Raw genomic sequence first — 27,513 nt, 5'->3', positions numbered from 1 at the left:
ATGAATATGAGGATAAAGTACAGACTGTCTCAACTCTAATTTGAAGGTATTTAAATCTATATCTGGTGATCCGTGTAGGAATTACAGGCGGTCGCCCTATTGTAGGGGACCATTAGTAATTGGTTGCAAATCACAGACCACTAGAGGGCGTGCGCAGCCCAATGGTTGAGAATCCATTCGCAAGCATCCTGTTGACGTAGGGGCCAGTGCCGTGAAATGAGCGACAGTAAGACGGCAGATTCTTCGGAAATCGTTCAAAATAAAAGTCTGCCTGCGCGAAAGCCTGTGCTTATTCAAAACACCCCCATATCGTTGAGACAACATGTCCAGGGGAGGCAGCAGCGCATTATATAGGTTATGCTATCAGAAAGTTTTTTGCCTATGTACTGCATGCTTATAACCCAGCCATGATATTCTGTGTGTGATGTTTTCACCTTTACAAACAAGTGTTAATACTGTCCTATTCTCTTTGCCATTCTAGTGCAATATCCAGCCACATTTTCATATTTATTTGTTTTAAGTTGCGTAGTTGATGTTAGCACAGAATGTTGAAGAAATGCATTTTAAATTACTCTAATTCATCCCTTACCATTCAGTTAAACTCATGTACTGATGTAATGTTGTATTGGATACTGCAATGATAATTAAAAGTAATGGGTGTATTTTATCTTTAATTCTCCATTTAAAATTTTGCGTTTTCGTTGTTAAAAATGTAGGGAAAAAAATAGAAAAAAGGAAGACAGATTTGTTTGTAATTAATATTAGTGTTGTAAATAGTTTTACAATGGCTGTGTTTAAAATCGAAGTTGTTTTAATATTGTACAAATAGAAAACGAATAGTTAATAATTTAGGACAACTGCAGTCCAGATTTTTCCTTAATTAATTTCATTTTGCTGATCGTAACAGTGGTTATATCGTCGTACTTTTATTTTGAAATGTTCATACCCGGTCGAAAGTCCTTACTGTCGCTAGCTTCACACTGCTCGCTGGGCCACACTCCATGGAAGTGTGTATGGGTAGGAGTTCAGTGATTGTTCCTGGGAAATTGGGGCGATAGCCTCGTGCCGACGTTAATTTAAATGTATATGTATATATATATATATATATATATATATATATATATTCCTTTGAAGTTTCAAATATATTCGGATAATGGCGACCTTCGTGACATTGAATACCGGAGCGAAAATGCCGATTGTCGGTCTCGGGACTTGGAAGGTTGGTTTAGTTTATATAACGTTTAAACTGTTGATACAATATTAGTTCTGCCGAGCCGAACTGCAACCTTGTAGCATAATGTGTTACAGTGGTAGATAACATTATATAGCCTACATAACTATATTAAGACAGTTAAGCCCCATTCGCATATGGGGTTCTATAACTTTATACATTACCTATTACCAGCGGCGCAGCGAGGGGGGGGGGGGGGGGGGGGGTGCAGAAAAACTGACTGACTCAGGACAGGACTAACGTTAGGAGAATAACGATAGTTAACGAACGTTACCATCATGGATGGGAGAAAGAAGCCTTCGGGCGCCCAGAACCGAAAAAGAAAAATGACTAGACAGGATACAGAAAGAAAGATGAGAACATCACTGTCAAACTGGATAACCAAACCAACATCACAGCAGGAGCAGGGTGATCAGAGCAGTTCAGAGTCCAGTCAGGGCATAGCAAATGGAGCCGGGAATACTAACGTTAGGTAAGCAAGCTGACTAAAGTTAGCTAAGGTTAGCTAGCAACTGAAAGATAGTTTGAAAGAAAGTTTTCATACTAATAAATAATGGGTTGCTGTGGACATAGCTCAAGTAACGTTAACATCTGGCGGTGAGAAACAGGCTAACTTAATGCAGGACTGGTGGAAAGAAGTTAGCTACCTTTAGCTTGCTCGTTAGCTAACGTTAGCTAGCTAACTTAACCCGCTCTTTCCTCCAGTTCTGCATTCAGTTGACTTTAGCCTGTTTGTCACATGGCTAGCTAACGTTAGCTATCGATAGCTAAATGTAAATAATGCTCTGCTGATAACAAACCAGCGATTACTAACGTTAGTGTATCACATGATGACACATAGGTTGCATTGCGTGTTTTTAAAATTGAAATGGAACTATTGTAATGGAATAAAAATTGAATTTTTAACACGTTATAAAAACCCTCTTACTTTCACTTTCATTCCTATTTTGAGGGGGGCGGGGCGCCAAGTTGCGTCTTCCACCCACCCTGAGAAGTAGGTTGTTGCGCCCCTGCCTATTACTCCTGTGATTTTAGTGCAGATGGAGGTCTTTACAGAAGTTAAAATTCAAGTTCGAATTACCAACGGTTGTTTTTCAGTCGAACTCATGGGTCCATAATAGCCAGCTAATACAGTATGCATAGACATCTCCGTAAACGCAGTTTGTTCACTTGAATTTAGGCGCTGTTTTCTCTTTGTTGGGAACGTGGAAGCTGTCTTTTTTATTCCATACGCTCAACCACCTCAGCATGGAGTACAGTAGAGAGTCGATCACATATCTAGTATGATGTAGCAATTTTCGTATTTTATGGTTGCATAAGCCTTGTATAAGTATAGACAGTAAGTATAAGAATACGTATACTGTCACGAGTTTTGTAAATGTGTGATATTTAATCTTTTCTTTTTAATTATTTCTGGGTTCATTCTCAGATGTGTCTGAGGCTACTGTCATAGATGTATGTCCATCTCTCTCGGGATGTTTTCTGTCCATATTATTTTATATTGCAAGTTTTTTGGTCAGAGCATGGTGCCCCTTGATAGTCTGTTAATGCGATTTCTCTTTCTGTTCACCAGTCCTCCCCAGGCCAAGTGACTAAGGCAGTGAAGGCGGCCATTTCAGCAGGGTACCGTCACATTGATGGGGCCTATGGCTACGAGAACGAGACTGAGGTCGGGGAGGGGATTAATGCCATGATCAAGGAGGGTGTGGTGAAGAGAGAGGACCTGTTCGTGGTCAGCAAGGTGCGCATACATATCATTGTAAGCTGGCTGTGACTGTTGCAATGACTGTTGTCTGCTATTCATTGCTGACACATACCTTTTATGAAAGCATTGCAGAGCACTTGGCCAGGTGTGCTCCACGATGAGCTTCAAGTGTGATAGGTTGTTAGTGGCTCTTGACGTGGAGGTTGATGATTGAAATCCCAGGTGGAACAAATGAAAGCCACTGTTAACAGGGCCTCTCTTTGCAGCTGTGGTCCACCTTCCATGAAAAGACCATGGTGAAGACTGCCTGTCAGAAAACTCTGACTGACCTTAAGCTGGACTACCTGGACCTCTACCTGGTCCACTGGCCTATGGGTTTTAAGGTGAGGTCATTAATTTCAGGAAACCCCTTGTAATACATTTAGAGGTATGTGCACTCTGTGTTGATTGAAGGACTGCTTATTTTAAAACTGGACACATCTAAGGTTATGCAATAGCCTGCACATTGTTGATTGTGGAGACCAATTTCCCTTGCAGCAAGACAAAAATTGTCTATGACATTCTCCTACCATCAAGAGAAAACATGTGACCAGATTAAAAAATGGCAGTGAATGTAGTTGAAATCCCAGGATTTGTGGTTATTCATACATCACACTCTGTTTCCCTGGTTTATCAAGCAGAACCACTGTAACATTATTGTGTGCATGTGTGTGTGTGTGTGTGTGCGCATGTACATTTATACAAGTCAGGAGTTCACCTCTCTCCTATACAAAATTAACTCTTAGTTAATTCCTGTTATAATTGTGTTGCTATAATTTTTTAGGCTGGGACAGAGAACTTTCCTCTAGACAGCCAGGGGCTAACCGTGTCAGATGACACCAACTTTCTGGATACTTGGGAGGTGAGTGAGAGATGAGTCGACTGCAATGTTACGTCGCTCAGATTTATATACGTAATGGGTCACTTTTGGCAGTGTGGCAGAATAAGGTGTTACTGTATTTTCCAGGGTATGGAGGAGCTGGTCGATGCAGGGATGGTCAAGGCCATCGGAATCTCCAACTTCAACCGTGACCAGATTGAGGCCTTATTGAACAAACCAGGCCTGAAGTATAAACCTGCCAACAATCAGGTAGAGGCAAATTTTTATTCTTTTCATTTTACACAACTGGAGATGGGCTATCAGTGTTTTTGTTCCTGCACCAGTGCATTTTGCAAGGGTTCTCAGGTTCATGGTGTAAATCAGTGCTCCATGCGCAAACACACAGCTGATTCTTGGAGCTGATTTGTGTCTCAGCTGATTCACCGATGTTTGTGCCAGCATCTCGTTCACATGTACCATAAAGGCAGCCATCCGTCACTTGTATGCGTTTACTAGTCGGTACAGATGAGTTGGGCAACCGACTCCATAACGCTCCCTGAAACGACTAAGAATGACCGAAGACATGCAATATTGACACATACAAATTGACTTAAAAGTGAAAGAAAATGAGAGCACAAGTTTCACGCCTAAATATGAACAATATGTCAAAAGATGAATGTTCTGCTGGTAGTAGAGTAGAAACATTGCTTTACAAGATAATATACCCTACAGCTTTATTCAGTTATTTTGTGCCATTAGACCCAGTTGCTTCTAAGTATAGATTTAAAAAAGACAGAAATTCTACCTCTATGTAGCAGAAACACTAGGTTATATTTAAAAAATACCTTTTGGCTTGCAGTGTAGCTCTCTGTCTGAAGTTCCTCACTATACCAAAAGCATAAATTCTATTAGCTACCTCAGGCACAAGTACCTTATTGACAGTGGCAGACCAGCACTAGTAAAATTCACCTTGCCCCCCAAGGCAACACAGTAATGCAGTGGTGTCTGAAGCCCTGCTCTGTTTCACATCAAGAAACAATGGCTCTAGACAATCAAATTAGTGTTTTTTTAAAATCATTTGCACACTATATTGGTAGTATTTTACTGTTTTGAAATGTATAGTAATATGTAAATCCAATAATGTTGGACTGTAGCTGTATTAGAGTTCAGCTATAATTAGATCCTATTTTAATTTTGTCTTTATATCCTGTTCCTGAGTGCGTAATACTCTTAGTTTGGTGTTTGGCCTGTTTCTGGTTTTTGTGATGCTCCCATTTACAGCATTGCATAAGAGGACATTGTATTGTATTTTAATGTTGCTGGTTTCCCAGTAATAACATCACTCTGAGCAAAGATGAACTGGTGAAACAGGAGAGAGAGAGATCAGCTTGTGCTGTGTGTTTTCCCTTTAGATTGAGTGCCACCCTTTGCTGGCCCAGGAGAAGCTGATCAGCTACTGTTGCTCCAAAGGCATCACTGTGACAGCATACAGCCCCCTGGGCTCCCCGGACAGATCATGGTGAGCACAGACAGTGTACTGGAAATCCCGTCTAGTGAGAAACAGTAATGATGGACGTCTACTACGTTTGCTGTCTTTGTGGTCAAAACAGGTGTATGCAAATTAGAGTGTGAACCCCTGTGCTTACACTTACGTGATGTCATACCTTAAGAGGGCTGAAAAAGACCTTCTGAGTTATCCAAGGATATTGAGCAGTCTTCCCATTGTTTTTACTGAACCTTCGGGAGGTGACATGCTACATGATTTCCTTGTTTGCAAACTTGTGTGGAGCTTCACACCAATTCCCACGTTAATTTGTTGTACACTTGGTGGGAATTTTCCAAAGCTATGAAATGTGTATTGGGCTTTAAAGTAGCTTTGCTTTTTCTATTTGTTAATTCTGCTTTAGGGCCAAACGAGAGGACCCCTCGCTGATGAATGATCCAGTCATCAAGGCTATAGCCGAGAAACACAACAAGAGCACGGCACAGGTAGCGAGTCTAGCGACAGTGGTGCTCCTTGAGCTGTTAGCTGAGGCCTGGAACACCCACTCTTCTCTGTGGACTCCTGTGTGTCACACACACCTGCATTGCGTGACCTTTGACCTTTCCCTGCTGCTTCCCACGTCAGGTTCTGATCCGGTTCCAGGTCCAGAGGAACGTGGTCGTCATTCCGAAGTCCGTCACACCTCACCGCATCCAGGAGAACTTCCAGGTAACCGGACCTCAGAATGGTGCATTTATAAGGAAAACAAGCAAACAGTGTGCATGATACAGTCAGTGATTAGGGTGATTATTTCACACATCTCACTTAAGGACAGTATCAGAAGTGACCCACTATTAGTTTCCTCACGGATAGGTCTGCAACCTAATTATGTTTGTATGCATATAGGATTTTAAACCGGACAGCCTGGGAGCAGAAAAGAAAGTAGATCCTCTTTCCTCCTTGCCTTGTAATGGGATCTGATTCTCTTGAAATGTGTTCTTCCATCACTGCAGGTTTTTGATTTTGAATTCAGTGAGGAGGAAATGAAGAGCATCCTAGGCCTCAACAGGAACTACAGATGCTGTCCCATGATGTGGTGAGTCATGGGGACACATTACAGGGTTGGGATTAAATGTGAGTTAAGACAAAAGGTCCTCTTGATCCATATGTGTAAGTGGCAGTGCTTGTGATGGCTCATTAGAAGTCCAGATTCCTTTTAAAATGGAAGAAAAATAGAGCCTGACTACCCTATTTTTTGGGCCCGAATAATGACATCTATGAGCCAGTTTTAATATGGCAGATGCTTTTACAAAAAAATGTTGGTAAACAAATTTAAATTGTCACCAAAGTAAAAATGATCTATTATCTATATATTATCAGTGGGACGAATGCCAGGACTACTGTCAAATACCAATAAGGGGCGAGAATATCGGCTAAGGCAGTAAATAAGCCAGTCTTTAGACACAAGGCGTAATTTTCACGTCCTCTCACATTGAGAAGATGAAACTGGTTCTAGTTTAGCTTAGTCATTTTGAGGAAGTTCTGTGAATGGTCCCTGTGGGAAAGCAGTGAGTAGGCAGTACTTGCCAGACTCTAGTTGTGGGACTCTGTTCTTCTCGGAGGGTGACCTTAGATTCCTGTCTTCTTTCGCAGGAGTGTGAATCACAAGGACTATCCCTTCAATACGGAATTCTGAGGCGAATGAGAGCATCGAGAGATTGGATACCATTGGTCTATCTGGACATCTGCTCTCCCTTTGCTGTTTCTTAGTACTTGTCTCACTCTGAAATGTTGTCCTATCTTCAATGGGAGTACACCAGATTCAAAAGCAACTGATGTGCTTAACCGCACATTGCTGATTACATGCAGTGAACTTTGTCAAAAAGCTGGCATCCAATGGCCTTGCTGTGTACAGGTTTTGGGTTTACCTGTAGGCCATTGGCTTTAATGAAATGTAACCTGTCTCAATGAAGTGAACCTTTTTGAGGGTTTGTGTGCATAAACAGATTTTTTTTTTTTTTTTTTTTTTTTTTTTTTTTTGGGTTAGAGGGTTTCTTATCCTCTGACTGTTTTGCTACAAACTTCACTAGGAACCAATCAGTTATATATTGAAACATTGCTCAGGGAGATGGGGGCTGCATGTAGAGTGATTTACATTCCAGCCTATTCCTTTGGTTCATTCATTTCAATTTGTTGTACATACACACTTGCACTTTTCCACACAAATTACAGTGTCTTAATTATTATTACATAATGAATAAAACTTGAGTCCAAATATTAACCGCTTGCTTTATTAAGTGTGCAAAATCTGAAATTGTGGCCTTCTTTGAAGCTTTTGAACATTGACACTCCTCAACATTCCCACTTCAAAAGCAGACCTCAAATTAGCATCAGTATGTGTTGTGTCTGTTCGATATGGTACTTATCATACGCACAGATCAGATTATCATACTATGGTTCTGATATCTACACCTTTGGCATTGGCATAGATTCCAGTATATAGAATTTATCAACTGGCAGTGTATCTGCTGTGGGCTACCCTAAAGAGCTGACTGGAAAGTTAAGTGAATTGAATAGGGAAAACTAACGTAACATTAGGCTATTTTGGATGCCAATGCCATAGTGAACAAGTGAAAGTTTGAAAGCATCTGCCAAATAAAATTTAATGCAATGAGTGTTATAAAGTAACTAATGGCAACAATCTATATTATGAAGCTTTGTCAACATTGACGCGTTGTACCTAACATCTATTTCAGTCATTAATCAAAAAGCTCCCTATCACTACTGCTGTGAAGCAAGGCATTTATTTGTACTGGATTGAAAAGGTTTCACAAAAAGAAACCACACCCTGATCATGAATTTGCAAATTGATGCTTTTGCAGCATTGACAAATCACAGAAGTGCAAGAAAATATAGTTGTGAGACAAAGTTGTGAGTTTATGGAAGCTTCGAGGAATGTTTTTAAAGGTCTATATTGATAGATGAGACGTGGCTGAAATGTAAATCCTAAACGGTATTGGTGGAAACAAAGTTGCACTAAATGATTAAAAGTTTGAAACTGTTTCAAGTGATCCTTACAGTATACTAGACTGCTACGTTGTGTGACTCAAGTGTCCATGCACTGTGTGGAAACAGCAATGAGATCATCTCAGTGGTCCCGATTCTTCCTCCTTCATAGCCAAATGGAGAGCTCAGTACTCGCTTAAAGGCTTTACGGTTTGTTCCCCTCAAACAAAAAGAATACACATAAGATGGAGAATGGAGTAATTCAAGGAGCTGCAGGGTTTCTAAGCATATTTGGTATACAGATGTGAATTAGTGAGAGGTGGTTGTTGGCTCCACCCTCTGAGATCCATGCTCACCAGATGAAGGGAGAGGCTCTCCAGTTCCTGTTGAAGCTCATGAGAATCACCATGTCATCCTCGCTCAGCTCAAAGTCAAAGACCTGTAAAGGTAATGTCATATAATGGGTAGGGAGCTGTGCTTGTAACCCAAAGGTTGCAGGTTTGATTCCAATATTGGACACTGCCGTTGTACTCTTGAGCAAGGTACCCACCCTGAATTGCTTCAGGATATGTCCAGCTCTACAAATGGATACTGTGTACAAATGCTGAAAGTTGTTTTCCTGGTAAAGGTTTTCCTGACTCATGCAGACTTGGATCTCAGTTAAGGTTGTTACCTGAATGTTTTTGTTTATGCAGTGAAGCATTGTAGACTTGGGGATAACAATCACATTCCTCTGGTCATGGAAACGGATCAGGAGCTGTTTTGAGGAACAACCAGAATAGAACACCATGTGACAAAACTGACCATCGTGGCCATCCTGGGCAGGTGATCCAAACGATTAGATTTTGGTAAGATTCCAGACCCTTTTTGCATACCATACGCACAGATCAGATTAGAAAGAACACAAGGTTTCTTAGAGTGCAAACAAGTTTCGCTTAAGCTTGTTTGATTTAGCTATGCACTAATCTAACTCTAGACAAGAGCACCTGCTAAATGAATGAATACTGCATTACATTCTGTATATTATAATATGGTAACATTTCCTTGGGCAGAACAAGTTCCAACTATCATGATCTGAGCACTGTGTTCACCCCAGCAGTACATTATTAGTATTGACTCTACCTGCACTGTGGTCTTCCTGTACTTGTCAGCTATGGTCTTGATCTTTAGGTCCTCCAGCAGAGATGGTTCTCCTGCAGTTGCACTGCAGAAATGGAAAGACAGTTATGACATTTAAATATTTAGCCCAAAGCCTGAGCTCAGGACAGGTGTGTCCCAAGAATGTCTGCTCACAAAGATCTGTCCGGGGAGCCCAGGGGGTCGTATGTTGTCACAGAGATTCCTTTCGGTGGCACTCAATCTGAAGGGGGAACATGCAAGATTAGGTGAGCTCCGCTCTGTCACTGCATCTCTGGTCATTGTGCTATTGTTACTGGGGGATGGCCATCATCAGCAACACGCATACATATATATCAAGCGGTGAGAAGTAGCTTTTTTTGATAACATTGGTAATTGCCAATAAAAAGAAACCAAAACCGACCAGGCCTTAACAGTTCTCCCATGACATTTTACTTTGCGGGCTCTCTCAGATGCAAATTTAATAATCAAATCAGGTTTAGTGGTATGGTAGATTCCTTAAATTATTATTATCATTTTATTTGTACATTTTTTACAGTGGACGAGAAAGTGCATTCAATTTGATGCGAGCTATAACAGGCAGCCAGTGGAGGGTCGTGAGCAGGGGAGTGACGTGGGAGTGTCAGGGGAGGTTGAAGACCAGACGAGCTGCAGCATTCTGAATGAGTTGCAGGGGTCTGGTGGCAGATGCCGGTAGTCCAGCCAGAAGAGAGTTGCAGTAGTCCAGGCGGGATAGAACCATTGCTTGGACTAGGAGCTGGGTTGAGTAGGTGGTGAGAAAGGGGCGGATTCTGCGGATGTTATGCATTTAATATAAGTGACACCATATCTGAAGAGTGGAGTGTCCAAGGTATTCAAAACACCCCCATATCATTGAGACAACATGTCCAGGGGAGGCAGCAGCGCATTATATAGGTTATGCTATCAGAAAGCAATTGGGATTTAATTGAATGAAATTTGCCTATGTACTGCATGCTTATACCCCAGCCATGATATTCTGTGTGTGATGTTTTCACCTTTACAAACAAGTGTTAATACTGTCCTATTCTCTTTGCCATTCTAGTGCAATATCCAGCCACATTTTCATATTTGTTTGTTTTAAGTTGCGTAGTTGATGTTAGCACAGAATGTTGAAGAAATGCATTTTAAATTACTCTAATTCTTCCCTTACCATTCAGTTAAACTCATGTACTGATGTAATGTTGTATTGGATATTGCAATAATAATTAAAAGTAATGGGTGTATTTTATCTTTAATTCTCCATTTAAATTTTTGCGTTGTCATTGTTAAAAATGTAGGGGAAAAAATAGAAAAAAGTAAGACAGATTTGTTTGTAATTAATATCAGTGTTGTGAATAGTTTTACAATGTCTGTGTTTAAAATCGAAGTTGTTTTAATATTGTAAAATTTGAAAACGAATAGTTCATATTTTAGGACAACTGCAGTCCAGATTTTTCCTTAATTAATTTCATTTTGCTGATCGTAACAGTGGTTAGATCGTCGGACTTTTATTTTGAAATTTTCATACCCGGTCGAAACTCCTTACTGTCGCTAGCTTCACACTGCTCGCTGGGCCACACTCCACGGAAGTGTGTACGGGAAATTGGGGCGTGATAGCATCGTACCGAAGTTAATTTAAATGTATATGTATATATATATATTCCTTTGAAGTTTCAAATATATTCGGATAATGGCGACTTTCGTGACATTGACTACCGGAGCGAAAATGCCGATTGTCGGTCTCGGGACTTGGAAGGTTGGTTTGGTTTAGTTTATATAACGTCTAAACTGTGGTTACAATGTTAGTTCTGCCGATCTGAACGCCGCCAAGTTGCGTCTTCCACCCACCCTGAGAAGTAGGTTGTTGCGCCCCTGCCTATTACTCCTGTGATTTTAGTCCAGATGGAGGTCTTTACAGAAGTTAAAATTCAAGTTCGAATTACCAACGGTTGTTTTTCAGTCCAACCCATGGGTCCATAATAGCCAGCTAATACAGTATGCATAGACATCTCCGTAAACGCAGTTTGTTCACTTGAATTTAGGCGCTGTTTTCTCTTTGTTGGGAACGTGGAAGCTGCCTTTTTTATTCCATACGCTCAACCACCTCAGCATGGAGTACAGTAGAGAGTCGATCACATATCTATTATGATGTAGCAATTTTTGTATTTTATGGTTGCATAAGCCTTGTATAAGTATAGACAGTAAGTATAAGAATACATATACTGTCATGAGTTTTGTAAATGTGTGATATTTAATCTTTTCTTTTTAATTATTTCTGGGTTCATTCTCAGATGTGTCTGAGGCTACTGTCATAGATGTCTCTCCATCTCTCTCGGGATGTTTTCTGTCCATATTATTTTATATTGCAAGTTTTTTGGTCAGAGCATGGTGCCCCTTGATAGTCTGTTAATGCGATTTCTCTTTCTGTTCACCAGTCCTCCCCAGGCCAAGTGACTAAGGCAGTGAAGGCGGCCATTTCAGCAGGGTACCGTCACATTGATGGGGCCTATGTCTACGAGAACGAGACTGAGGTCGGGGAGGGGATTAATGCCATGATCAAGGAGGGTGTGGTGAAGAGAGAGGACCTGTTCATCGTCAGCAAGGTGCGCATACATATCATTGTATGCTGGCTGTGACTGTTGCAATGACTGTTGTTTGCTATTCATTGCTGACACATACCTTTTATGAAAGCATTGCAAAGCACTTGGCCAGGTGCATCTCTGCTCCACGATGAGCTTCAAGTGTGATAGGTTGTTAGTGGCTCTTGACGTGGAGGTTGATGATTGAAATCCCAGGTGGAACAAATGAAAGCCACTGTTAACAGGGCCTCTCTTTGCAGCTGTGGTCCACCTTCCATGAAAAGTCCATGGTGAAGACTGCCTGTCAGAAAACTCTGACTGACCTTAAGCTGGACTACCTGGACCTCTACCTGGTCCACTGGCCTATGGGTTTTAAGGTGAGGTCATTCATTTCAGGAAACCCCTTGTAATACATTTAGAGGTATGTGCACTCCGTGTTGATCGAAGGACTGCTTACTTTAAAACTGGACACATCTAAGGTTATGCAATAGCCTGCACATTGTTGATTGTGGAGACCAATTTCCCTTGCAGCAAGACAAAATTGTCTATGACATTCTCCTACCATGAAGGGAAAACATGTGACCAGATTAAAAAATGGCAGTGAATGTAGTTGAAAACCCAGAATTTGTGGTTATTCATACGTCACACTCTGTTTCCCTGGTTTATCACGCGTAACCACTGTGTGCATCTGTGTGTGTGTGTGCACATGTACAAAGTCAGGAGTTCACATCTCTCCTATACAAAATTAACTCTTAGTTAATTCCTGTTATAATTGTGTTGCTATAATTTTTTAGGCTGGGACAGACAACTTTCCTCTAGACAGCCAGGGGCTAACCGTGTCAGATGACACCAACTTTCTGGATACTTGGGAGGTGAGTGAGAGATGAGTCGACTGCAATGTTACGTCACTCAGATTTATATACGTAATGGGTCACTTTTGGCAGTGTGGCAGAATAAGGTGTTACTGTATTTTCCAGGGTATGGAGGAGCTGGTCGATGCAGGGATGGTCAAGGCCATCGGAATCTCCAACTTCAACCGTGACCAGATTGAGGCCTTATTGAACAAACCAGGCCTGAAGTATAAACCTGCCAACAACCAGGTAGAGGCAAATTTTTATTCTTTTCATTTTACACAACTGGAGATGGGCTATCAGTGTTTTTGTTCCTGCAGCAGTGCATTTTGCAAGGGTTCTCAGGTTCATGGTGTAAATCAGTGCTCCATGCGCAAACACACAGCTGATTCTTGGAGCTGATTTGTGTCTCAGCTGATTCACCGATGTTTGTGCCAGCATCTTGTTCACATGTACCATAAAGGCAGGCATCCGTCACTTGTATGCGTTTACTAGTCGGTACAGATGAGTTGGGCAACCGACTCCCATAATGCTCCCTGAAACGACTAAGAATGACTGAAGACATGCAATATTGACACATACAAATTGACTTAAAAGTGAAAGAAAATGAGAGCACAAGTTTCATGCCTAAATATGAACAATATGTCAAAAGATGAATGTTCTGCTGGTAGTAGAGTAGAAACATTGCTTTACAAGATAATATACCCTACAGCTTTATTCAGTTATTTTGTGCCATTAGACCCAGTTGCTTCTAAGTATAGATTTAAAAAAGACCTCTATGTAGCAGAAACACTGGGTTATATTTAAAAAATACCTTTTGGCTTGCAGTGTAGCTCTCTGTCTGAAGTTCCTCAGTATACCAAAAGCATAAATTCTATTAGCTACCTCAGGCACAAGTACCTTATTGACAGTGGCAGACCAGCACTAGTAAAATTCACCTTGTCCCCCAAGGCAACACAGTAATGCAGTGGTGTCTGAAGCCCTGCTCTGTTTCACATCAAGAAACAATGGCTCTAGACAATCAAATTAGTGTTTTTTTAAAATCATTTGCACACTATATTGGTAGTATTTTGCTGTTTTGAAATGTATAGTAATATGTAAATCCAATAATGTTGGACTGTAGCTGTATTAGAGTTCAGCTATAATTAGATCCTATTTTAATTTTGTCTTTATATCCTGTTCCTAAGTGCGTAATACTCTTAGTTTGGTCTTTGGCCTGTTTCTGGTTTTTGTGATGCTCCCATTTACAGCGTTGCATAAGAGGACATTGTATTGTATTTTAATGTTGCTGGTTTCCCAGTAATAACATCACTCTGAGCAAAGATGAACTGGTGAAACAGGAGAGAGAGAGAGCTTGTGCTGTGTGTTCTCCCTTCAGATTGAGTGCCACCCTTTCCTGGCCCAGGAGAAGCTGATCAGCTACTGTTGCTCCAAAGGCATCACTGTGACAGCATACAGCCCCCTGGGCTCCCCGGACAGATCATGGTGAGCACAGGCAGTGTACTGGAAATCCCGTCTAGTGAGAAACAGTAATGATGGACGTCTACTACGTTTGCTGTCTTTGTGGTCAAAACAGGTGTATGCAAATTTGAGTGTGAACCCCTGTGCTTACACTTACGTGATGTCATACCTTAAGAGGGCTGAAAAAGACCTTCTGAGCTATCCAAGGATATTGAGCAGTCTTCCCATTGTTTTTACTGAACCTTCGGGAAGTGACATGCTACATGATTTCCTTGTTTGCAAACTTGTGTGGAGCTTCACCCCAATTCCCACGTTCATTTGTTGTACACTTGGTGGGAATTTTCAAAAGCTATGAAATGTGTATTGGGCTTTAAAGTAGCTTTTCTATTTGTTAATTCTGCTTTAGGGCCAAACGAGAGGACCCCTCGCTGATGAATGATCCAGTCATCAAGGCTATAGCCGAGAAGCACAACAAGAGCACGGCACAGGTAGCGAGTCTAGCAACAGTGGTACTCCTTGAGCTGTTAGCTGAGGCCTGGAACACCCACTCTTCTCTGTGAACTCCTGTGTGTCACACACACCTGCATTGCATGACCTTTGACCTTTACCCTGCTGCTTCCCACGTCAGGTTCTGATCCGGTTCCAGGTCCAGAGGAACGTGGTCGTCATTCCGAAGTCCGTCACACCTCACCGCATCCAGGAGAACTTCCAGGTAACCGGACCTCAGAATGGTGCATTTATAAGGAAAACGAGCAAACTGTGTGCATGATACAGTCAGTGATTAGGGTGATTATTTCACACATCTCACTTAAGGACAGTATCTGAAGTGACCCACTATTAGTTTCCTCACGGATAGGTCTGCAACCTAATTATGTTTGTATGCATATAGGATTTTAAACCGGACAGCCTGGGAGCAGAAAAGAAAGTAGATCCTCTTTCCTCCTTGCCTTGTAATGGGATCTGATTCTCTTGAAATGTGTTCTTCCATCACTGCAGGTTTTTGATTTTGAACTCAGTGAGGAGGAAATGAAGAGCATCCTAGGCCTCAACAGGAACTACAGATGCTGTCCCATGCTGTGGTGAGTCATGGGGACACATTACAGGGTTGGGATTAAATGTGAGTTAAGACAAAATGTCCTCTTGATCCATATGTGTAAGTGGCAGTGCTTGTGATGGCTCATTAGAAGTCCAGATTCCTTTTAAAATGGAAGAAAAATAGAGCCTGACTACCCTATTTTTTGGGCCCAAATAATGACATCTATGAGCCAGTTTTAATATGGCAGATGCTTTTACAAAAAAATGTTGGTAAACAAATTTAAATTGTCACCAAAGAAAAAATGATCTATTATCTATATATTATCAGTGGGACGAATGCCAGGACTACTGTCAAATACCAATAAGGGGCGAGAATATCGGCTAAGGCAGTAAATAAGCCAGTCTTTAGACAAGGCGTAATTTTCACGTCCTCTCACATTGAGAAGATGAAACTGGTTCTAGTTTAGCTTAGTCATTTTGAGGAAGTTCTGTGAATGGTCCCTGTGGGAAAGCAGTGAGTAGGCAGTACTTGCCAGACTCTAGTTGTGGGACTCTGTTCTTCTCGGAGGGTGACCTTAGATTCCTGTCTTCTTTCGCAGGAGTGTGAATCACAAGGACTATCCCTTCAATACGGAATTCTGAGGCGAATGAGAGCATCGAGAGATTGGCTACCATTGGTTGGTCTATCTGGACATCTGCTCTCCCTTTGCTGTTTCTTAGTACTTGTCTCACTCTGAAATGTTGTCCTATCTTCAATGGGAGTACACCAGATTCAAAAGCAACTGATGTGCTTAACCGCACATTGCTGATTACATGCAGTGAACTTTGTCAAAAAGCTGGCATCCAATGGCCTTACTGTGTAAAGGTTTTGGGTTTACCTGTAGGCCATTGGCTTTAATGAAATGTAACCTGTCTCAATGAAATTAACCTTTTTGAGGGTTTGTGTGCATAAACAGATTTGTTTCTTTTTTGTTTTTTGGGTTAGAGGGTTTCTTATTCTCTGACTGTTTTGCTACAAACTTCACTAGGAACCAGTCTTAGGTATACATTGAAACATTGCTCGGGGAGATGCCATTTAAATTGTTTGGGCCCGGTAGAGCCAGCTCAAAGGGGATGCATGTAGAGTGATTTACATTCCAGCCTATTCCTTTGGCTCATTCATTTCAATTTGTTGGACATATACACTTGCCCTTTTCTTTTACGCACAAATTACAGTGTCTTTATTATTATTACATAATGAATCAAACTTGAATCCAAATATTAACCGCTTGCTTTATTAAGTGTGCAAAATCTGAAATCGTGGCCTTCTTTGAAGCTTTTGAAGATTGACACTCCTGCACTTAAAAATTTTTTTTTTAACTTCATTTCAATGGACATACTGTTTGTGAATGAGATGTTATATATTTTATAAAAATGCATGATAAAATTTACTGCCATTCCTTACAAACAAACATTCAGTAGTTCATAGAAACCCGTTTCAAAGTAAGAAGACCCAAATATCCCAAAAGCATACCAATAACTTTACCTTTTTGGGTAGACACATGGAAACATTTATTTTTGTATTTGTAGGTTAAACTTCTAGGCACAATGGTGTAATATTATTTGTGACTAAAACACTGCCACATTCCCACTTCAAATCAGACCTCAAATTAGCATCAGTATGTGTTGTGTCTGTTCGATATGGTACTTATCATACGCACAGATCAGATTATCATACTATGGTTCTGATATCTACACCTTTGGCATTAGCATAGATTCCAGTATATAGAATTTATCAACTGGCAGTGTATCTGCAGTGGGCTACCCTAAAGAGCTGACTAAAAAGTTGAGTGAATTGAATAGGGAAAACTAACGTAACATTAGGCCTATTTTGGATGCCAATGCCATAGTGAACAAGTGAAAGTTTGAAAGCATCTGCCAAATAAAATTTTATGTAATGAGTGTTATAAAGTAACTAATGGCAACAATCTGTATTATGCAGCTTTGTCAACATTGACGCGTTGTACCTAACATCTATTTCAGTCATTAATCAAAAAGCTCCTTATCACTTCTTCTGTGAAGCAAGGCATTTATTTGTACTGGATTGAAAAGGTTTCACAAAAAGAAACCACACCCTGATCATGAATTTGCAAATTGATGCTTTTGCAGCATTGACAAATCACAGAAGTGCAAGAAAATATAGTTGTGAGACAAAGTTGTGAGTTTATGGAAGCTTCGAGGAATGTTTTTAAAGGTCTATATTGATACATGAGACATGGCTGAAATGTAAATCCTAAACAGTATTGGTGGAAACAAAGTTTCACTAAACGATTAAAAGTTTGAAACTGTCTCAAGTGATCCTTACAGTATACTAGACTGCTACGTTGTGTGACTCAAGTGTCCATGCACTGTGTGGAAACGGCAATGAGATCATCTCAGTGGTCCCGATTCTTCCTCCTTCATAGCCAAATGGAGAGCTCAGTACTCGCTTAAAGGCTTTACAGTTTGTTCCCCTCAAACAAAAAGAATACACATAAGATGGAGAATGGAGAAATTCAAGGGGCTGCAGGGTTTCTAAGCATATTTGGTGTACAGATGTGAATTAGTGAGAGGTGGTTGTTGGCTCCACCCTCTGAGATCCATGCTCACCAGATGAAGGGAGAGGCTCTCCAGTTCCTGTTGAAGCTCATGAGAGTCACCATGTCATCCTCGCTCAGCTCAAAGTCAAAGACCTGTAAAGGTAATGTCCTGAATTACCTGAATTTTTTTGTTTATGCAGTGAAGCATTGTAGACTTGGGGATAACAATCACATTCCTCTGGTCATGGAAACGGATCAGGAGCTGTTTGAGGAACAACCAGAATAGAACACCATGTGACAAAACTGACCATCGTGGCCATCCTGGGCAGGTGATCCAAACGATTAGATTTTGGTAAGATTCCAGACCCTTTTTGCATACCATACGCACAGATCAGATTAGAAAGAACACAAGGTTTCTTAGAGTGCAAACAAGTTTCGCTTAAGCTTGTTTGATTTAGCTATGCACTAATCTAACTCTAGACAAGAGCACCTGCTAAATGAATGAATACTGCGTTACATTCTGTATATTATAATATGGTAACATTTCCATGGGCAGAACAAGTTCCAACTATCATGATCTGAGCACTGTGTTCACCCCAGCAGTACATTATTAGTATTGACTCTACCTGCACTGTGGTCTTCCTGTACTTGTCAGCTATGGTCTTGATCTTTAGGTCCTCCAGCAGAGATGGTTCTCCTGCAGTTGCACTGCAGAAATGGAAAGACAGTTATGACATTTAAATATTTAGCCCAAAGCCTGAGCTCAGGACAGGTGTGTCCCAAGAATGTCTGCTCACAAAGATCTGTCCGGGGAGCCCAGGGGGTCGTATGTTGTCACAGAGATTCCTTTCGGTGGCATTCAATCTGAAGGGGGAACATGCAAGATTAGGTGAGCTCCGCTCTGTCACTGCATCTCTGGTCATTGTGCTATTGTTACTGGGGGATGGCCATCATCAGCAACACGCATACATATATATCAAGCGGTGAGAAGTAGCTTTTTTTTGATAACATTGGTAATTGCCAATAAAAAGAAACCGAAACCGACCAGGCCTTAACAGTTCTCCCATGACATTTTACTTTGCGGGCTCTCTCAGATGCAAATTTAATAATCAAATCAGGTTTAGTGGTATGGTAGATTCATTAAATTATTATTATCATTTTATTTGTACATTTTTTACAGTGGACGAGAAAGTGCATTCAATTTGATGCGAGCTATAACAGGCAGCCAGTGGAGGGTCGTGAGCAGGGGAGTGACGTGGGAGTGTCAGGGGAGGTTGAAGACCAGACGAGCTGCAGCATTCTGAATGAGTTGCAGGGGTCTGGTGGCAGATGCCGGTAGTCCAGCCAGAAGAGAGTTGCAGTAGTCCAGGCGGGATAGAACCATTGCTTGGACCAGGAGCTGGGTTGAGTAGGTGGTGAGAAAGGGGCGGATTCTGCGGATGTTATGCATTTGATATAAGTGACACCATATCTGTAGAGTGGAGTGTCCAAGGTATTCAAAACACCCCCATATCATTGAGACAACATGTCCAGGGGAGGCAGCAGCGCATTATATAGGTTATGCTATCAGAAAGCAATTGGGATTTAATTGAATGAAATTTGCCTATGTACTGCATGCTTATACCCCAGCCATGATATTCTGTGTGTGATGTTTTCACCTTTACAAACAAGTGTTAATACTGTCCTATTCTCTTTGCCATTCTAGTGCAATATCCAGCCACATTTTCATATTTATTTGTTTTAAGTTGCGTAGTTGATGTTAGCACAGAATGTTGAAGAAATGCATTTTAAATTACTCTAATTCTTCCCTTACCATTCAGTTAAACTCATGTACTGATGTAATGTTGTATTGGATATTGCAATAATAATTAAAAGTAATCGGTGTATTTTATCTTTAATTCTCCATTTAAAATGTTGCGTTGTCATTGTTAAAAATGTAGGGAAAAAAATAGAAAAAAGTAAGACAGATTTGTTTGTAATTAATATTAGTGTTGTGAATAGTTTTACAATGTCTGTGTTTAAAATCGAAGTCGTTTTAATATTATACAAATAGAAAACGAATAGTTAATATTTTAGGACAACTGCAGTCCGATTTTTCCTTAATTTCATTTTGCTGATCGTAACAGTGGTTAGATCGTCGGACTTTTATTTTGAAATTTTCATACCCGGTCGAAAGTCCTTACTGTCGCTAGCTTCACACTGCTCGCTGGGCCACACTCCACGGAAGTGTGTACGGGAAATTGGGGTGTGATAGCGTCGTTCCGAAGTTAATTTAAATGTATATGTATATATATATATATTCCTTTGAAGTTTCAAATATATTCGGATAATGGCGACTTTCGTGACATTGAATACCGGAGCGAAAATGCCGATTGTCGGTCTCGGGACTTGGATGGTTGGTTTGGTTTAGTTTATATAACGTCTAAACTGTTGATACAATATTAGTTCTGCCGAGCTGAACTGCAACCTTGTAGCATAATGTGTTACAGTGGTAGATAACATTATATAGCCTACATAACTATATTAAGACCGTTAAGCCCCATTCGCATATTCTATAACGGTTCTATAACTTTATACATTACCTATTACCAGCGGCGCAGCGGAGGAGGGGGGGGGGGGGGGGGGTGGGGCGGTGCAGAAAAACTGGACTGACAGGACTAACGTTAGGTGAATAACGATAGTTAACGAACGTTACCATCATGGATGGGAGAAAGAAGCCTTCGGGCGCCCAGAACCGAAAAGAAAAATGACTAGACAGGATACAGAAAGAAAGATGAGAACACTCACTGTCAAACTGGATAACCAAACCAACATCACAGCAGGAGCAGGGTGATCAGAGCAGTTCAGAGTCCAGTCAGGGCATAGCGAATGGAGCCGGGAATACTAACGTTAGGTAAGCAAGCTGACTAAAGTTAGCTAAGGTTAGCTAGGAACGGAAAGATAGTTTGAAAGAAAGTTTTCATACTAATAAATAATAGGTTGCTGTGGATATAGCTCAAGTAACGTTAACATCTGGCGGTGAGAAACAGGCCGCCAAGTTGCGTCTTCCACCCACCCTGAGAAGTAGGTTGTTGCGCCCCTGCCTATTACTCCTGTGATTTTAGTCCAGATGGAGGTCTTTACAGAAGTTAAAATTCAAGTTCGAATTACCAACGGTTGTTTTTCAGTCCAATCCATGGGTCCATAATAGCCAGCTAATACAGTATACATAGACATCTCCGTAAACGCAGTTTGTTCACTTGAATTTAGGCGCCGTTTTCTCTTTGTTGGGAACGTGGAAGCTGTCTTTTTTATTCCATACGCTCAACCACCTCAGCATGAAGTACAGTAGAGAGTCGATCACATATCTATTATGATGTAGCAATTTTTGTATTTTATGGTTGCATAAGCCTTGTATAAGTATAGACAGTAAGTATAAGAATAAGTATACTGTCATGAGTTTTGTAAATGTGTGATATTTAATCATTTCTTTTTCATTATTTCTGGGTTCATTCTCAGATGTGTCTGAGGCTACTGTCATAGATGTCTCTCCATCTCTCTCGGGATGTTTTCTGTCCATATTATTTTATATTGCAAGTTTTTTGGTCAGAGCATGGTGCCCCTTGGCTTGATAGTCTGTTAATGCGATTTCTCTTTCTGTTCACCAGTCCTCCCCAGGCCAAGTGACTAAGGCAGTGAAGGTGGCCATTTCAGCAGGGTACCGTCACATTGATGGGGCCTATGTCTACGAGAACGAGACTGAGGTCGGGGAGGGGATTAATGCCATGATCAAGGAGGGTGTGGTGAAGAGAGAGGACCTGTTCGTGGTCAGCAAGGTGCACATACATATCATTGTATGCTGGCTGTGACTGTTGCAATGACTCTTGTTTGCTATTCATTGCTGACACATACCTTTTATGAAAGCATTGCAAAGCACTTGGCCAGGTGCATCTCTGCTCCACGATGAGCTTCAAGTGTGATAGGTTGTTAGTGGCTCTTGACGTGGAGGTTGATGATTGAAATCCCAGGTGGAACAAATGAAAGCCACTGTTAACAGGGCCTCTCTTTGCAGCTGTGGTCCACCTTCCATGAAAAGTCCATGGTGAAGACTGCCTGTCAGAAAACTCTGACTGACCTTAAGCTGGACTACCTGGACCTCTACCTGGTCCACTGGCCTATGGGTTTTAAGGTGAGGTCATTAATTTCAGGAAACCCCTTGTAATACATTTAGAGGTATGTGCACTGTGTTGATTGAAGGACTGCTTATTTTAAAACTGGACACATCTAAGGTTATGCAATAGCCTGCACATTGTTGATTGTGGAGACCAATTTCCCTTGCAGCAAGACAAAAATTGTCTATGACATTCTCCTACCATGAAGAGAAAACATGTGACCAGATTAAAAAATGGCAGTGAATGTAGTTGAAATCCCAGGATTTGTGGTTATTCATGTGTCACACTCTGTTTCCCTGGTTTATCAAGCGTAACCACTGTAACATTATTGTGTGCATCTCTGTGTGTGTGCACATGTACATTTATAAAAGTCAGGAGTTCACCTCTCTCCTATACAAAATTAACTCTTAGTTAATTCTTGTTATAATTGTGTTGCTATAATTTTTTAGGCTGGGACAGAGAACTTTCCTCTAGACAGCCAGGAGCTAACCGTGTCAGATGGCACCAACTTTCTGGATACTTGGGAGGTGAGTGAGAGATGAGTCGAGTGCAATGTTGTCTCTCAGATTTATATACGTAATGGGTTACTTTTGGCAGTGTGGCGGAATAAGGTGTTACTGTATTTTCCAGGGTATGGAGGAGCTGGTCGATGCAGGGATGGTCAAGGCCATCGGAATCTCCAACTTCAACCGTGACCAGATTGAGGCCTTATTGAACAAACCAGGCCTGAAGTATAAACCTGCCAACAATCAGGTAGAGGCAAATTTTTATTCTTTTCATTTTACACAACTGGAGATGGGCTATCAGTGTTTTTGTTCCTGCAGCAGTGCATTTTGCAAGGGTTCTCAGGTTCCTGGTGTAAATCAGTGCTCCATGCGCAATCACACAGCTGATTCTTGGAGCTGATTTGTGTCTCAGCAGATTCACCGATGTTTGTGCCAGCATCTCGTTCACATGTACCATAAAGGCAGCCATCCGTCACTTGTATGCGTTTACTAGTCGGTACAGATGAGTTGGGCAACCGACTCCATAACGCTCCCTGAAACGACTAAGAATGACTGAAGACATGCAATATTGACACATACAAATTGACTTAAAAGTGAAAGAAAATGAGAGCACAAGTTTCACGCCTAAATATGAACAATATGTCAAAGATGAATGTTCTGCTGGTAGTAGAGTAGAAACATTGCTTTACAAGATAATATACCCTACAGCTTTATTCAGTTATTTTGTGCCATTAGACCCAGTTGCTTCTAAGTATAGATTTAAAAAAGACAGAAATTCTACCTCTATGTAGCAGAAACACTAGGTTATATTTAAAAAATACCTTTTGGCTTGCAGTGTAGCTCTCTGTCTGAAGTTCCTCACTATACCAAACGCATAAATTCTATTAGCTGCCTCAGGCACAAGTACCTTATTGACAGTGGCAGACCAGCACTAGTAAAATTCACCTTGTCCCCCAAGGCAACACAGTAATGCAGTGGTGTCTGAAGCCCTGCTCTGTTTCACATCAAGAAAACAATGGCTCTAGACAATCAAATTAGTGTTTTTTTAAAATCATTTGCACACTATATTGGTAGTATTTTACTGTTTGAAATGTATTGTAATATGTAAATCCAATAATGTTGGACTGTAGCTGTATTAGAGTTCAGCTATAATTAGATCCTATTTTAATTTTGTCTTTATATCCTGTTCCTAAGTGCGTAATACTCTTAGTTTGGTCTTTGGCCTGTTTCTGGTTTTTGTGATGCTCCCATTTACAGCGTTGCATAAGAGGACATTATAGTGTATTTTAATGTTGCTGGTTTCCCAGTAATAACATCACTCTGAGCAAAGATGAACTGGTGAAACAGGAGAGAGAGAGATCAGCTTGTGCTGTGTGTTCTCCCTTCAGATTGAGTGCCACCCTTTCCTGGCCCAGGAGAAGCTGATCAGCTACTGTTGCTCCAAAGGCATCACTGTGACAGCATACGGCCCCCTGGGCTCCCCGGACAGATCATGGTGAGCACAGACAGTGTACTGGAAATCCCGTTTAGTGAGAAACAGTAATGATGGACGTCTACTACGTTTGCTGTCTTTGTGGTCAAAACAGGTGTATGCAAATTAGAGTGTGAACCCCTGTGCTTACACTTACGTGATGTCATACCTTAAGAGGGCTGAAAAAGACCTGAGCTATCCAAGGATATTGAGCAGTCTTCCCATTGTTTTTACTGAACCTTCGGGAGGTGACATGCTACATGATTTCCTTGTTTGCAAACTTGTGTGGAGCTTCACCCCAATTCCCACGTTCATTTGTTGTACACTTGGTGGGAATTTTCAAAAGCTATGAAATGTGTATTGGGCTTTAAAGTAGCTTTGCTTTTTCTATTTGTTAATTCTGCTTTAGGGCCAAACGAGAGGACCCCTCGCTGATGAATGATCCAGTCATCAAGGCTATAGCCGAGAAGCACAACAAGAGCATGGCACAGGTAGCGAGTCTAGCGACAGTGGTGCTCCTTGAGCTGTTAGCTGAGGCCTGGAACACCCACTCTTCTCTGTGAACTCCTGTGTGTCACACACACCTGCATTGCATGACCTTTGACCTTTCCCTGCTGCTTCCCACGTCAGGTTCTGATCCGGTTCCAGGTCCAGAGGAACGTGGTCGTCATTCCAAAGTCCGTCACACCTCACCGCATCCAGGAGAACTTCCAGGTAACCGGACCTCAGAATGGTGCATTTATAAGGAAAACGAGCAAACAGTGTGCATGATTACAGGCAGTGATTAGGGTGATTATTTCACACATCTCACTTAAGGACAGTATCAGAAGTGACCCACTATTAGTTTCCTCACGGATAGGTCTGCAACCTAATTATGTTTGTATGCATATAGGATTTTAAACCGGACAGCCTGGGAGCAGAAATGAAAGTAGATCCTCTTTCCTCCTTGCCTTGTAATGGGATCTGATTCTCTTGAAATGTGTTCTTCCATCACTACAGGTTTTTGATTTTGAATTCAGTGAGGAGGAAATGAAGAGCATCCTAGGCCTCAACATGAACTTCAGATACTATCCCATGCTGTGGTGAGTCATGGGGACAGATTACAGGGTTGGGATTAAATGTGAGTTAAGACAAAAGGTCCTCTTGATCCATATGTGTAAGTGGCAGTGCTTGTGATGGCTCATTAGAAGTCCAGATTCCTTTTAAAATGGAAGAAAAATAGAGCCTGACTACCCTATTTTTTGGGCCCGAATAATGACATCTATGAGCCAGTTTTAATATGGCAGATGCTTTTTCAAAAAAATGTTGGCAAACAAATTTAAATTGTCACCAAAGTAAAATGATCTATTATCTATATATTATCAGTGGGACGAATGCCAGGACTACTGTCAAATACCAATAATGGGCGAGAATATCGGCTAAGGCAGTAAATATGCCAGTCTTTAGACAAGGCGTAATTTTCACGTCCTCTCACATTGAGAAGATGAAACTGGTTCTAGTTTAGCTTAGTCATTTTGAGGAAGTTCTGTGAATGGTCCCTGTGGGGAAGCAGTGAGTAGGCAGTACTTGCCAGACTCTAGTTGTGGGACTCTGTTCTTCTCGGAGGGTGACCTTAGATTCCTGTCTTCTTTCGCAGGAGTGTGAATCACAAGGACTATCCCTTCAATACGGAATTCTGAGGCGAATGAGAGCATCGAGAGATTGGCTACCATTGGTTGGTCTATCTGGACATCTGCTCTCCCTTTGCTGTTTCTTAGTATTTGTCTCACTCTGAAATGTTGTCATATCTTTAATGGGAGTACACCAGATTTCATTTAAAAAAATTTTAATTTTGTAAAATGAGTCATTTTACTTCATTTCAATGGACATACTTTTTGTGAATGAGATGTTATATATTTTATAAAAATGCATGATAAAATTTACTGCCATTCCTTACAAACAAACATTCAGTAGTTCATAGAAACCCGTTTTGAAGTAAGAAGACCCAAATATCCCAAAAGCACACCAATAACTTTACCTTTTTGGGTAGACACATGGAAACATTTATTTTTGTATTTGTAGGTTAAACTTCTAGGCACAATGGTGTAATATTATTTGTGACCAGTTATACTAAAACACTGCCACATTCCTACTTCAAATCAGACCTCAAATTAGCATCAGTATGTGTTGTGTCTGTTCGATATGGTACTTATCATACGCACAGATCAGATTATCATACTATGGTTCTGATATCTACACCTTTGGCATTAGCATAGATTTCAGTATATAGAATTTATCAACTGGCAGTGTATCTGCAGTGGGCTACCCTAAAGAGCTGACTAAAAAGTTAAGTGAATTGAATAGGGAAAACTAACGTAACATTAGGCCTATTTTGGATGCCGATGCCATAGTGAACAAGTGAAAATTTGAAAGCATCTGCCAAATAAAATTTTATGTAATGAGTGTTATAAAGTAACTAATGGCAACAATCTGTATTATGCAGCTTTGTCAACATTGACGCGTTGTACCTAACATCTATTTCAGTCATTAATCAAAAAGCTCCTTATCACTACTGCTGTGAAGCAAGGCATTTATTTGTACTGGGTTGAAAAGGTTTCACAAAAAGAAACCACACCCTGATCATGAATTTGCAAATTGATGCTTTTGCAGCATTGACAAATCACAGACGTGCAAGAAAAAATAGTTGTGAGACAAAGTTGTGAGTTTATGGAAGCTTCGAGGAATGTTTTTAAAGGTCTATATTGATACATGGCTGAAATGTAAATCCTAAACGGTATTGGTGGAAACAAAGTTGCACTAAACGATTAAAAGTTTGAAACTGTTTCAAGTGATCCTTACAGTATACTAGACTGCTACGTTGTGTGACTCAAGTGTCCATGTGTAGGATAATTTTGAGACTCCCCATGATTGTGATGACATCACATGTTAAAGTTTTTTTGTTAAAGGGTATTCCTGTCAATGTTGATCAGACTGTTTCCTCCAAACTCTCGATGCTGCATGATAAAAATATATCACATGTATAACTATATACTAATATAATCAATATGTAATCCAATAACTCTATATCAGTAGTTGCAGCAAAGCTTATGGTAACGCAAGAAACCACAGTATCCACTGTAGAAAAAAGGCAAACACAGAATGCTTAAAAAAAACCATACTTACTCAGCAGACAATTAGTGCCAAATAGACATGCTAGAAAACTAATACTTTACAGTGACCCCTGTGTAACCTGAATACAGTAGAAAAGTACAGGAGGCTATAACTCTGTGAACATGTAGGCGTAATGAAAAACTACAGAAAGCGATGACGTGTATGCATAGTGGAAAAGTACAGAGTAAGGGAAAATTGGGGTAACTGTCCACTACGATAAGATTACCATAGAACCGAAAACCATTGATACGATAAGATCACCATAGAACCGAAAATCATTGTGGTGCCAAGAAAGTCAGGTTGACCCACGAGCAGGAAACTGAAAATCCT

At 40.8% G+C, this 27,513-nt stretch overlaps 3 protein-coding genes and 2 long non-coding RNA genes across 15 annotated transcripts; 2 read left to right on the top strand and 3 right to left on the bottom strand.

Moving 5' to 3' along the window:
• The first annotated feature begins 955 nt into the window (after positions 1-955).
• On the top strand, positions 956-17,675 carry LOC118232188 (aldo-keto reductase family 1 member B1-like). Of its 8 annotated transcripts, none has more exons than XM_035426926.1 (11): positions 958-1,090; positions 1,123-1,219; positions 2,805-2,972; positions 3,203-3,319; positions 3,760-3,837; positions 3,943-4,065; positions 5,208-5,314; positions 5,703-5,784; positions 5,924-6,007; positions 6,292-6,374; positions 6,932-7,559. In XM_035426926.1, exons 2-11 carry the CDS (start codon positions 1,154-1,156, stop codon positions 6,972-6,974), a joined length of 951 nt encoding a protein of 316 aa, XP_035282817.1. In that variant the 5' UTR covers positions 958-1,090; positions 1,123-1,153; the 3' UTR covers positions 6,975-7,559. The 8 variants fall into 8 exon arrangements, with proteins under 8 accessions (XP_035282819.1, XP_035282816.1, XP_035282817.1 ...); XM_035426924.1 differs by lacking the exons at positions 1,123-1,219; positions 2,805-2,972; positions 3,203-3,319; ... (5 more) ...; positions 6,292-6,374; positions 6,932-7,559 and adding exons at positions 11,024-11,177; positions 11,857-12,024; positions 12,261-12,377; ... (5 more) ...; positions 15,309-15,391; positions 15,947-17,675 and having other exon boundaries at positions 983-1,045; XM_035426928.1 differs by lacking the exon at positions 6,932-7,559 and adding an exon at positions 15,947-17,675 and having other exon boundaries at positions 956-1,219.
• Positions 8,278-9,502, bottom strand: LOC118231336 (aldose reductase-related protein 2-like; the record flags this gene model as incomplete). Its single annotated transcript, XM_035425042.1, has 3 exons — positions 8,278-8,723; positions 8,958-9,041; positions 9,407-9,502. Coding segments are annotated over 3 exons (267 nt in total), but the record flags the coding sequence as incomplete, so codon positions are not given.
• Positions 13,102-23,545, bottom strand: LOC118232193. Its single transcript, XR_004766228.1, has 2 exons — positions 23,333-23,545; positions 13,102-13,625 (listed from the first exon to the last, which is right to left on the bottom strand). It is a non-coding gene; the product is annotated as an uncharacterized LOC118232193 (long non-coding RNA).
• Positions 17,774-20,713, bottom strand: LOC118232192. Its single transcript, XR_004766227.1, has 3 exons — positions 20,601-20,713; positions 18,532-18,613; positions 17,774-18,167 (listed from the first exon to the last, which is right to left on the bottom strand). It is a non-coding gene; the product is annotated as an uncharacterized LOC118232192 (long non-coding RNA).
• LOC118232186 (aldo-keto reductase family 1 member B1-like) lies at positions 20,080-27,513 on the top strand. Of its 4 annotated transcripts, none has more exons than XM_035426921.1 (10): positions 20,080-20,183; positions 21,553-21,720; positions 21,957-22,073; positions 22,506-22,583; positions 22,687-22,809; positions 23,951-24,057; positions 24,443-24,524; positions 24,664-24,747; positions 25,033-25,115; positions 25,670-27,513. In XM_035426921.1, exons 2-10 carry the CDS (start codon positions 21,670-21,672, stop codon positions 25,710-25,712), a joined length of 768 nt encoding a protein of 255 aa, XP_035282812.1. In that variant the 5' UTR covers positions 20,080-20,183; positions 21,553-21,669; the 3' UTR covers positions 25,713-27,513. The 4 variants fall into 4 exon arrangements, with proteins under 4 accessions (XP_035282812.1, XP_035282811.1, XP_035282814.1 ...); XM_035426920.1 differs by having other exon boundaries at positions 20,087-20,300; XM_035426923.1 differs by lacking the exon at positions 20,080-20,183 and adding an exon at positions 20,702-20,798.

Source organism: Anguilla anguilla, chromosome 7 (genome assembly GCF_013347855.1).
Source record: "Anguilla anguilla isolate fAngAng1 chromosome 7, fAngAng1.pri, whole genome shotgun sequence".
Lineage (NCBI taxonomy): Eukaryota > Metazoa > Chordata > Actinopteri > Anguilliformes > Anguillidae > Anguilla > Anguilla anguilla.
Note: the sequence above shows the minus strand (reverse complement) of the source record. Positions and strands in the feature narration are given on the sequence as shown.

Bases quoted from the DNA above. Each gene is read 5' to 3' on its own strand.
- LOC118232186 (XM_035426920.1), top strand. From the start codon at position 20,235: ATGGCGACTTTCGTGACATTGAATACCGGAGCGAAAATGCCGATTGTC. The intron at 24,058-24,442 runs GTGAGCACAGAC...ATTCTGCTTTAG, and splicing joins GGCTCCCCGGACAGATCATG to GGCCAAACGAGAGGACCCCT. The intron at 24,748-25,032 runs GTAACCGGACCT...CCATCACTACAG, and splicing joins GCATCCAGGAGAACTTCCAG to GTTTTTGATTTTGAATTCAG.
- LOC118232188 (XM_035426928.1), top strand. From the start codon at position 1,154: ATGGCGACCTTCGTGACATTGAATACCGGAGCGAAAATGCCGATTGTC. The intron at 1,220-2,804 runs GTTGGTTTAGTT...TCTGTTCACCAG, and splicing joins TCGGTCTCGGGACTTGGAAG to TCCTCCCCAGGCCAAGTGAC. The intron at 3,838-3,942 runs GTGAGTGAGAGA...TGTATTTTCCAG, and splicing joins ACTTTCTGGATACTTGGGAG to GGTATGGAGGAGCTGGTCGA.